We start from the raw sequence: 11,929 nt of genomic DNA, 5'->3' as shown, positions 1-11,929 counted from the left end.
ATTTCTCAAAACAATGAATCAATTTTAAAAGTCAGAATATCAAATTGAATCCAAAAATAATTAAATGACGAAATTGAATCGATTTTAAAATTAAATAATCAAATTAAACAAAAAAAAGTTAGATGACCAAATTAAACCTAAATAATAAATTAGAGAAAAAAAATAATTTAATCAAATAAAAAAACAATCTTATTTAATTAATTTTTTTCCAATCTTTATACAGTAAGAAACATGATAAAGTTTCATTTAATTGATAATAAGGACTTCAAAAGTTTCCAGTATAATCAAGTATGCCCTGACCAGGCAACAACAAATCAACACCTTTGCACTACCATATACAAGATATCTTTTCCCTTTATTATAAGGTGAAAAGTTGGGGAACAAAAAAAGTGGATAAATACACTAAACAAGAATCCTGATTTTCTTTTTATTTTCTTTTGCAACAACTTAAAAGAACAATTACAAGTAAGCAGCCGGGGAGAGAGGAGAAAAAAAAATTTCAAATCAAAACAAGCCATAGGCCCAAGAATCTGAATCCATGATCACTCTTGGGTACTGATTGATAGGAGCCTCAAACACTTGCTTTCTGTCACCATCACCATCATCATCATTAATAAGCAAATTCCAACTTCTAATAAAGTCATCATCCCACAAGGCCATGCTGCTATTGTTATTATTGTCAAAATTAGTATCATTGTAATCATCAGACCACTCAAAATCTGGGAGCAGAAGGTCTTCAAGGAAGTTGGATGAATTTGAATTTGAAGATGCTGATGTTGATGTTGAAGATGATGTAGTAGTAGTAGTGGTTGGTGAAGTGGAAGAAGGAGCAGAAGGAACTAGAATCTCATTTGATTCTATTATGGGAACTTCATCAGTGCAGAACTCATTCATTAGTTCCCATGAGTCAAATAAGGGTGTCATAATTTGGTCTTCCTCCTTGGCTTCTTCAGTGATGGTTAATGATTCAATTGAACTCTCTGGCTTCTCTGGCTCCTTGTTTTGCTCTTTTTCAGGTTCAAATTTGGTGTCTTTCTCAACTGGGATAGGTTCTTCTTGTTGTTCTTGCAATGGTTGGTGGGTTTGTTGTTCATCTGGTTGGGCTTGAGTTTGCTCAGTTTTATTGGAAAGTGGCTTGTGAGTAACAGGATCAATTCCCATTTTCTTGAGCTTTTTCTTTATGTGGGTGTTCCAGTGATTCTTGATCTCATTATCAGTTCTTCCTGGGAGATGAGAAGCAATCTTAGACCATCTGCATAAGGGAGGAAAAAAAAACAAGATATCAGTAATTAGTAAAGGAATCACAATTATTATTATTAAAAAAATGATTCCAACAAAAGGTCCATACTAGGAATGTGTTTACATAGGAAAAATAACTTTAAGTCTACTAGACATTAGAAAGTTACTATATTTAAGATGTCATGGAAGTTACAAAATCAGAAAAAATTGTCCATAAAGACAAACTTGGCCATCATTTCTTTATTAATAGTTCCTTTTTATTTTTAAAAAATATATTAAGGAAGATATAGTAAAGAAAAAAAAGACTCGGTCTGCAATTTTTACACGTCTTCTCCTTCTGGCAGGAGTATGATATTATGGGACCATGTCTTCTTTTTTTTTTCTTTTCTTCTGATGAATAAAGAAAATACCACTTGAGGGGCGTGTATTATAGAAATGATAGCTTCGATTTAGTTATTGCTTTTGGCATGATTGAGAGTACTGTACCAGTTAATTAATTAATCAATTAAAAAAATGTTCATTAAGGAATGGCTAAGCATGCAGAACAGGGGAAACAGAGTGTGTGTAGGGGAAAGAACCTATTGCCAAGTTGAGCATGGAGATCAATGACCATTTTCTCTTCATATTCTGATAGAAGGCCTCTCTTCAAGTCTGGCCTCAGATAATTTGTCCACCTGAGCCTGCAACTTTTGCCACACCTTAACAGCCCTGCATGAAAGAATAACCAAATTTGCTAAGTCACCATATTGATTATTACTTTCTTTTGAGAGTCTGAATAAAAAAAATGCAAATGAACATTAAGCTTTATTTATTCCACTTAACCCTTTCCCCATATAATGATGTTAAAGAAACAACACAACCCTTTATTTTTCTTGCTTCCTTGAAATCAAAATGCTTAAAAGATATTCAAAAAGATATCTTCAAAAAGGTGTTAAGAATATGTCCATGTCCATTTTTGAATGCTTGCTTTTCATTCTCTTTGAATGGGAACAAAATGGAAATAGAATGAGCACAGCACCAGCAGGCAGCAAAGTTGGCCAAAACCAATTGTCCAAAATGCAAAAAATTAATGAAACATTTCAAGATTTTTCATAGCCAAATTGCTATCATATAAGCATATGTGGCTAGTCCCATTAAGGAAATGAGTGGCTTCAATAACAAGGACCATAATAATAGAGCCTTAGAGTTAAAGACATGCACCAAGAGAAGAAGCAATGAAAGGAGACCTGCTAGTTTAGGGACAGCTCTCCAGCAACATTGGCCATTAGTGAGGATGAAATTGATGAGTTTCTTATCCTCCTCTGCGGTCCATGGCCCCTTCTTCAACCCCACTTTGTCACAGCAAGGTTGCCTTCCCATTTTTTCTTTTTGGTTCTATTCGACAAAACTCAAATGCCAACAAAGTCTATCTGGAATTGAACTGAGAGAGGTTCAAATTAATATTGGTATAGCGAGAGAGAAAGAGAGAGAGAAAGAGAGGGAGACTTAGAGTTCCTAAGAATATGCACATAACAAGGTGGGATAGAGCAGCACCACCTACTTATTTATATATAAAATTCAAACCCCTCTTATTAACTCCAAACTCCTCTAACCCCACTACCACAATTATCTTCTTTTTTTCATTTTTATTTTCAGCTATTTATTCCTCACTCAATTTAGATTTAGGTTTAATTTTTTTTCTTAAATATATTTAAGGATCACAATAATAAATAATCAAATTTTATTTTACGTTCCTAATATATATTTTTATTATTTTAAATTTTGATATATTAAAAATTTTATTTTGAATTATGTGATAAAGAAATACGTGACACTATCATAATATTAAAAAGATTAATTTATAAGACAACGTATCAAAATAAAATTTAACAACTTAAACATATTTAGGTTTTTGTTTTGTATTTTTTATTTTTTTATTATTAGTGGCCTATGACACGTGTTGTCCAGGGATGAGACACGGTCCACACGTGCTAGGGTCTTTTGTCAGAAAACGCCACATCATCGAACTTCTTTGCTTGGGTTGGAAGCGTGAGATACTCCACTAACTCAATCCTCTCCTAAAACAGTAATAGTACAAATAAGCGTAAAATTCCATAAATAATAGGAGCACAGCAGCACCAAGTCTTTTCGCTATTCTTTTTATTTTGTTGACACTTTCATCTATACTTGGTATGATTATGACGGAGACAACTCTGAAATTCACGCGACTCTATGAATATCAGGTTTCACACGGTGTAACTTGCAATATAAAAGAACCATTTTACACAGGCAATGTAAAAGCATAAACTGATAAAGTGAATTCATCACTTCAACAACTTGTTTTTTCATATGTTACGTTGGTTGAAAATTGTCATTCTGGAGTATTGTATATTGGTCACGGAAACTTGAATATTTTAGTCAAGTGTATCATATGTTTAAATATGTTAATTAGTTAATAAGAGATCAATATAAACTAAAAGTTAATTTAAGAGGTTGTTACCTATCAATTGTATCTTTTTTTTAATGTGATAGAAGAGAGAAATAAGCATACGTAAATAGAGACTTCTTGATTTTTTTTAATAGGAGTTCTTTTTGTTTTAATATGGGATTTCAAAACATTTCCTAATTAAGACCTTACCAGTTATACCACTTGGCAGAAAAATATATATAATCAAATATAAAGGAGTAGCCACCGGTGTCTAAGGATCCTTAAATACACATGCATTTGTTTTTTGGTTTATCACCATTATCCTTCATGGACAAATCTTATTTATGGTATTCAGGAATTAAATATATGAACACCTCTTTTAATAAAGATACAAGTTTAACTTATTATAAAAGACTAATTCCTTCTGTTAAACTCAATTACCATCGGTTATATACATGAGCTCTTTACCTATGATAAGACCAAGAAAATATATATTTATATAAGATCATACTTTTTGAGCTTTGGCCAAAATTACATGAACAAAATTATATAAAAAAAATTATATTTGATTTCTTGATGGACTTGAATATATGAGAAGATTTACAGCTCGAATCTGTCTACGAGGGGAGAAAGAATAATTCGATATCATTTGGCTAGCTAGAAACTTTTGTTTTTCGGAATAAACATGTACTTATAATTTTTTATACTTCATCATAAAATAAGTCATTATACAAAAATGTTGAGAGAGAGAGAGAGAGAGTAGATTTAGTGGTGTGATAGTATTAAATTTAGATAAGATCAGTCGGTTTGATTGATGAGTTCGTTAGGTAACACAATAGATTGGTCAATTTTAAAACTTAAGATGCCCAAATTAAATTGCCATCATTCTAAACCAAGTTGAATCATACTAAATCAATATTAGTTTTGTGACTTCAACAATTGTACAAAAATTGTTTCCGTTACTGATCAAAATTAGACTTTGCATATATAAATAGGGCAGCATTGGGATTGGTTGGTTGGATATTTTGTACAGGGAAGCATGTTCATAATTAGTCATTGCTAATTTTATTACTCTTGAACCTGCTGATAGCTTATTGGGGTAACCGGCTTTCTGTTGTGAGGGATATAAGTAGCTGCCATGTGATAAGGATCTCGTATAATTAAGTAGTTATGAGTTGAAAAAGACTGTATTCGTGCACTTGTATATGGGTTTTGGCACCTTGTGCCATTGATAATATACTATTTTGTTTTTCTGATATATATATATATAGACTTTGCATCTTGAGAATAGATATATCTGCAGTGCTATCAACCATTAAACTGAATATCCAAAATTCCAAACCAAGTCAATGTTCAAGCCAAGATTTAATGTGCACCACATAATTGAATAGGTCCACACATTCTCTTGTTTTCACTTGAAAGCAAAAACACCAAAACTTTACCTTTCAAAACGTAAAGAAATACTAGTACTATATATATACTCCTTGTTCCCTTTATTTACTATGACACATCACACATGTAATCTCCTCTCCTTTGTATTTCCTTTTTGTAACTAAAGTCTGGTTGCGACATTTTACAACAGCAATAAAATAAAGATGCATGAAGATGTGTGTTTAAAGTAACAAAAAAGAACTAAGTGTATAAACAATATAAATTAATAACTAATATTTCCAATAAAAAAAGTGTTTATAAGTTGGATTTCAAAAATTAAAACAAGTGAAATGAAATAATTTCTAACAAATTTTTTTCTTCTAATTATATATAATTGATAGATAACCGAATCTCATATTATGTAGATATAACTTAATTAGTTGAATGAAAAACATAAATTACTCTGTCCTTTAAAAAAGAGAGTAGACATCAAATTTTCTTATATGATGACAGCTCCAATATCTTTTAACCAAAGTAAATTTGAAAAATGCAACCCTATAATATTGTTCTAATGAAGACATGAAATTTTAGATATATAATATAATCATAGATTTTACATATGAATTAAATAGTAGTTATAATATGTTTACCTCTCTCTCTCTCTATATATATATATGTCACAGCGGAGTAATGAATATCATATATAATTCATCCTAGCTAGAGGAACATGCTATTACATACAAGGTGCATGCATAGATCAACACTAGATATATATAGCTGAGATGAAGGATCCCTCGTTGGAACTAAGATGGTAGCTAGGAAAGTAGCAGCTGTTTCACACAAGAGGGTAGATATAGACAAGGTGCATAAACCTACAGCAGCAAACCTCTATATGGAATTGGCTTGTTGCCACATGTAGTCACCGATGAGATCGATTGAGTGAAAAGGGTCGATGGATTATGTATTCATTATTTGGTTTTGTGCTATTGCTAGCTTTCGGGTAATAATAGTCAACCATTTTGTTGCTTGCGAGCGAGGTGATGATTAATTTGCGGGAATCTTGATTAATTTGCCTGTTGTTTATTAATTTCTAGCTAAACAATTCTGTTGGAAAGGTATATATATACGTCTCACGAGGACTGGTCAATGATAATTAATATAGCTGAGATGGCTGATTCATATACATGATCAGGTGCAAGAATATCTATATATGTGAAGTTTTCTGATTCTAACTAGGTTAATTTCCAATTCCAACGCTTGGCCGTGGTACCCTTAATTTCAGTCATGATTCACAACAACAACTGCTTCAAGTTATGCCTGGTATGAATTCTTCTATCCAGACTTTGACAACTCTGTTTAATATTTAACAAACCTCCCAGAGAAGATAACTTCTCGGGAGCCTTATAGGCTATGTGACCTATGGCATGTTTGAACACACACTACACACATATATAGAATAGAAATTTAGGCTCAGATTCTAAACATCTTTTTCTTTATTTTACATATATAATAGCCAGCCTATATATATAACCCACTCTACCTGCAGATTAAATCAACAATCAATTGATTATCATTTGATTTTTTTTTTTCCATCCACAAATATTAATTATTAATTTTTTATTAATAGAAAGAATCAAATCTATGACTTTTCTCTTTTTTTTTTCCTTTTATTACCAAGTCAATTTTATAATTTCTTATCATTGGATTTAAGTGATTGGAAACTTGATCTGATGAAGCCAGGTCCAAGGTAATGAATTGAACTTTGGTCAATATTGCTTGGAATCAACATATTCAAACTTGGTTAGGTTATATGGCTGATGCAGCTAAACTCTCCTTAATTAGCAGTAGTAATTAACAAACCGTTGACATTAATGGCCGTGTAATCTCATATATCCCAACTACCGTTGAAGCCGTTAGGATTTGATTCTTGGTCATTGACAAAGTGAGGGTAATTGGTGTTTGTCGTGAAAGGAATTAAGTACACGGATACGTTGGCCAACCTTAGTCATAAAAAATGGTTTTCTGAACTAAATAAAATTAAGTAAGAAAATACAAAGATATCTACCTTTATTTGAAATATCTATAGTTTAAGCTACTTTTAATTGATACATATATTCTTACTAGATATAGACAAATTGTTCTAGAGTAGTTAGATTTACAAAAAAAAAGTGTATTGTATAAAGAGAATTTTTTAATACGAGTTTGTATTGTATGAGGATTTGCACTATTAATTTTCAGTAGGTGAAGTTGTAGTACGTTGAGGTGCATGTATTTAAATTTAAAATAAAATGTGAATTAAGACTCTTTTGGAGTTATAATTTTTCTCACTCCTTGTATGTAAGAAATTTCTTTTATAAAACAATAGGATGATCTGTTATCATTTTTAATTATTTATTCTCATTTTTCATTAATTACTTTTAATCATAAGACTCTAAATTTTATTCAGAGTGATTTTTCAATGGAGTCAAAAGTATTATTTATATTTTTGTCTATTTATATCTAATAAAAAAATTAAGAAAGTCAAAACCAATATTTTTTTTTGGGACATTAAGGCATCTCAAATAGGAGATCCCATTTTAGATTTTTAATTATCTTTTTGATGGATATGGTAGTGTCACATAACTCTTAAGATCTCCTAGATCTTTTACTCCAATAATAAATTTTATTTTGAAATCTTAAATCATTTTTGTAGATCCCACAATGGATCCGCCTTTTAATATTTATTTATAAATTATTTTAAAATAATGAAAATAAATAATTATATATTTTTTTAATTAAAAAATTATAATAAAAATATAAAATTTATTAATAATTAAAATATTTATTTATCAATATAATTTAAACTTACAATAATACATAAAATTATTTAAAAAAATATAAATATCGACATTGAACAACAAAAAACTATCGTACACAATAGAAATAGAAAAGAACTATTGTGCATGATAGACAAAAAAATAACTTTTTTAAAAAATAGTGCAGATCTTGATGATTCTTATAGAAGAATCAGATTTTCATATACAACTCCAATAATAAATCTTAAAAAAAATCAAATCTTGAAGTTAAATTTTTTTTTCAAGAACCATTATTGGAGATGACCTAACAATACTTAGCTAGCTCTAGAGATTAATCTGTTTTATGACATATGATATCATCAAAGTGGAGCTTACCTCATTTAACATTGTTTATTTTTATAAATAGGTTAAGAATTGAATTCTGATTAACATGTTCAAAAGAAATAATTATTTATCGACTATTTTTTTTAACTTTGTTGGTATAAAAACAATTTATAAAAAAAAAATGAGAATGCTATTAATTTTAGTCTTAAACAGATAGATTCTTATTCTTATTTAACTATGCAACGAACAGCTTTAATATAGGATAAACTTATACTCAATTTGACCCATCATTTATAGGATTATATACATATATAACTTTGTTTTGTTTGTTATTGGGAAGGATCTCAATTTCCCTAATGAGTATTGTTCAACTGCCACAGGGAGCATTGTGTCTTTTACACCCGATATCTATAAAATATTTTGCTTTAGTTTTGGTTGGTACGTATATGTTGCTATGATCAGGGGAATTGCGAATTTGTTTTTCTACGTCCGAGGAGACACTGGAAACACATTTATGATAAGGACCCTCCCCTACACACTACAGGGCAAAATTAATGATTTAATTTATTGATACTTGTTTTTGTCAACAGGAAATGTTCAAATATAATTGGAGTATTTTCATGCTGTTTCTCTGCTGGTTAGGGGAACAAGATGGTTCTGGTAAGAGATCAAATGCTTGATTGAAACTTATTATACACAGAAACACAAGATTTTTAAATCTCTTACTATAAGGTAAAATACTAGGATCACGTACAAATTAAATTTCTTATCGAACCACTCTTCTTTTCCTTTTCCTTTTTGGTTGAGTCGGTCAAAGTTTAGTTTGATCACGATATATCTTTTAAATGCTTGACTTACCCTTTATATTGAGAGTATTGTGAAGATATTTGAGCAATCTTGGCATGTAACATTGGACAACGAAAATACTTGAAGTGTTATTTGAAGAATACATGAAACTATATGCTCATCTATCAGAGATTTAATTATTTAAAGATTATTGGGTAGTTTGACTGTGATTTTGTGAGATGCCTAAATAACATACACTTCACATCTGAATACATCTCAAGTTGGTTAGATGAGTTATCTCTCAAAAGTTGACAAAATAAACTTTTATACCTTCTTCAACTATAACAATAGAGTTTGTAGCTTCATTACTACAAATGTAATGTTTAACAACATTTTTTTATCTAATACTTAATAAAAATGTCACTATAAACTTTTGACGACATTTAAAAAATGTCTTAAAATTATAAATAAATGTTAATAATATATTTTTGCAACATTTATCAAATGTTGCATATAACCCATGTTAAAACTTTTTTGCAACATTTTCAGGCTTTAGCAACATAAACTATATTTAACATTTGATAAAATGTCACAAAAATATATTAATAATATTTATTCATAATTTGATAACATTTTTTGAATGTGACAAAAAACTTTTAACAATATATTTTATTTAAGTGTTAGACAAAAGATATTGTTAAAAGTCACATATGTAATAGTACTTGTTATTATTAGGTGTCCAAATACAAGATATGATTGTAAAATTTTGTCACTAACCCATGAGTTATTACGAGCATTCAGAGACCATGAAGATTTATTCTCATAATAACTCGACAATGCTATACTCCTATAATAATAGAAATTCTACTAAGTCAAGGTTTTTTGACATAAAATATTTGATTATGTAAGAAATAATTTAGGAAAATAATATCTATAGAACATGAGTGTTGTTTATGAAATTGTCTTAGTTTAGTGAAAGTCTTACTTTGTTTCATGTTTAGTACAAATTGTTTTATTTTTTAATTGCTTGCAAAAATAAAAGAATTAAGATTACATTTTGTGAGTTTATTTTTAAACTAATTTTGTATCTTGTGTAATAATTGTTTTACATGCAAGGATTTTAATTTGGCCCAGCTAAAGACTAAAGAATTATTAGTTGGAGGGTATGCTTGGGATCTTATTATATGTAATTTGCATGCTACTTATTCACAATGATCTATCTCATTGAGTATATTAATGTGATGATCATTGTGGTTTAGTCATATTTAACCATTGTGATGAAAGCTATAATGGTTCCATTGTTAATATATGAAATGGATTTGATTATTAAAGTGAAAGTCTAACAATGAATAATATTTTTTCTCTTGAACAACAAAAATGAATAGTATGCGAATGTGTTTAAAGAATTTGTAAAATAATTTTTTAAGGAAAAATAATGAGTCCATCTAGGAGATTGTTAAAAAATTTTATTTTCTTGTCTAATGTGAGCTCAATAATGACAACTATATTAGTTATTTATATATTTATCATAAATAATTTAGGCTTTATTTAAGTGATTAAAATTAAATGAGTTGTTAGATCACTAAAAAAACTTGATATAGATAGATAGATAGATATCATTAGCGAATAATGAAAACTTTATATTCATTTTATATCCTTAGTCAATTTATTGTAGTTGTCATTTTATCTCTCAAATGTTGTGATTTTGGTAAAAAAAAAATTAGAGACACATGTATTTTTCATTAAAGATAATCCTACTTAAGAGAGATATGATCATTATTGGCCTACCTAAAATTTAAACTCAAGACTAATAGTTAAGTTGAAGTAACTACATATGGGTTGATACACATATTTCAATAGTATGTTTAGCCTGTATTAAACTTTAGTGTTTGTTCCTTTGGACATACATATATAGTTTAATATTTATAATTAAGATTAGCTAGTTCAATGTTTATGCTATAACACTTTTTTTTTCATTTAATTTGTTAATTGCTTTGTAAAATTATTTTAACATACCTTAGGAAAGGTCACTTCCCTTGCTAATTTTATGCGAAAGAATTTATTTATTAATTTTATTATGTTTTAAAATATTTCTTAATTATTTTAAAAAATTAATGAAGTGTTATTTTTAGAAATAATTTCATATATTGATCCTTTACTTAAATACTTAATTTATTCATAACTATATTTTAACATTTTAAATGAATTTCAATTACGATACACTAACACTCGGACAATATAAAAATATTTTTTATCATTATTTAATCATAAATTATTATATATAATAAGTTTATTATTTTTTATGGATGATGATTATTTTAAAGTTGATATCTAAGTAATTTTTACTTAATTAGTTGTTTTGTGATACTTTTCACAATAATAATATATCAAAGTTAAATTCTTTTAAATAAATGTACTATTAATCAATAGTTGTCATTACCACCATCCTAATATGGGATGAAGGAATTAGTAGAGTTGTAGCGAGCCATGTTAATAGAAAAATAATATGGTTAATAAGTTGAACTTAATAAGATATTGGATTCAAATTTTGCATATGGAAATAATATAGTTAAAAAAGGTTTTATTTTCACTAAAAATAATTAATCAAATTTTTCTATAAAAATTAATTATTGACAAAGTAAATACTTCATATCTTACAACATGATAAAAAAAAAGGTATATAGGCAAAATTTTATGTCCTTGTATTTTATTTTTTATTATTAATATGAAATATTTATCGATTTTGTTGATGATTAATCTTTATTGAAAAATTTGACTAATTATTCTTAATGTAATTTTATTTTCCAATCAATTTTTTTTCATCTATAAAATTTAAACCCATGATATTACCTAAAAAAAATTCAATCTAATACCACTTAAAATGGCGTCTTATTGATTATTTCCTTATGTTGTGTCAATATTCACTTGGCGACCTCTATAACGCATTGTTGGTGACGCAGGAGTTTCTCATTTCAGTTTTCTTAAACATGTTTGATGTGTACTTCGT

General features: G+C 28.5%; 1 protein-coding gene across 1 annotated transcript; it reads right to left on the bottom strand.

Annotated features, from left to right (window-relative positions):
- Positions 1-232: 232 nt before the first annotated feature.
- Positions 233-2,747, bottom strand: LOC114381186 (transcription factor MYB20-like). Its single transcript, XM_028340378.1, has 3 exons — positions 2,466-2,747; positions 1,818-1,947; positions 233-1,252 (listed from the first exon to the last, which is right to left on the bottom strand). Exons 1-3 carry the CDS (start codon positions 2,596-2,598, stop codon positions 505-507), a joined length of 1,011 nt encoding a protein of 336 aa, XP_028196179.1. The 5' UTR covers positions 2,599-2,747; the 3' UTR covers positions 233-504.
- Positions 2,748-11,929: the final 9,182 nt, after the last annotated feature.

Source organism: Glycine soja, chromosome 13 (assembly GCF_004193775.1).
Source record: "Glycine soja cultivar W05 chromosome 13, ASM419377v2, whole genome shotgun sequence".
In the NCBI taxonomy this organism is placed as follows: Eukaryota; Viridiplantae; Streptophyta; class Magnoliopsida; order Fabales; family Fabaceae; genus Glycine; species Glycine soja.
The sequence above is the reverse complement of the archived record's forward strand: the minus strand, read 5'-3'. Positions and strand labels throughout refer to the sequence as shown.

Excerpts from the sequence above, each read along its gene's own strand:
- LOC114381186 (XM_028340378.1), bottom strand. The coding sequence starts at position 2,598 with ATGGGAAGGCAACCTTGCTGTGACAAAGTGGGGTTGAAGAAGGGGCCA. Across the intron at positions 1,948-2,465 it reads AGCTGTCCCTAAACTAGCAG|GGCTGTTAAGGTGTGGCAAA; the intron begins GTCTCCTTTCAT and ends TCTTTCATGCAG. Across the intron at positions 1,253-1,817 it reads CATGCTCAACTTGGCAATAG|ATGGTCTAAGATTGCTTCTC; the intron begins GTTCTTTCCCCT and ends TCCCTTATGCAG.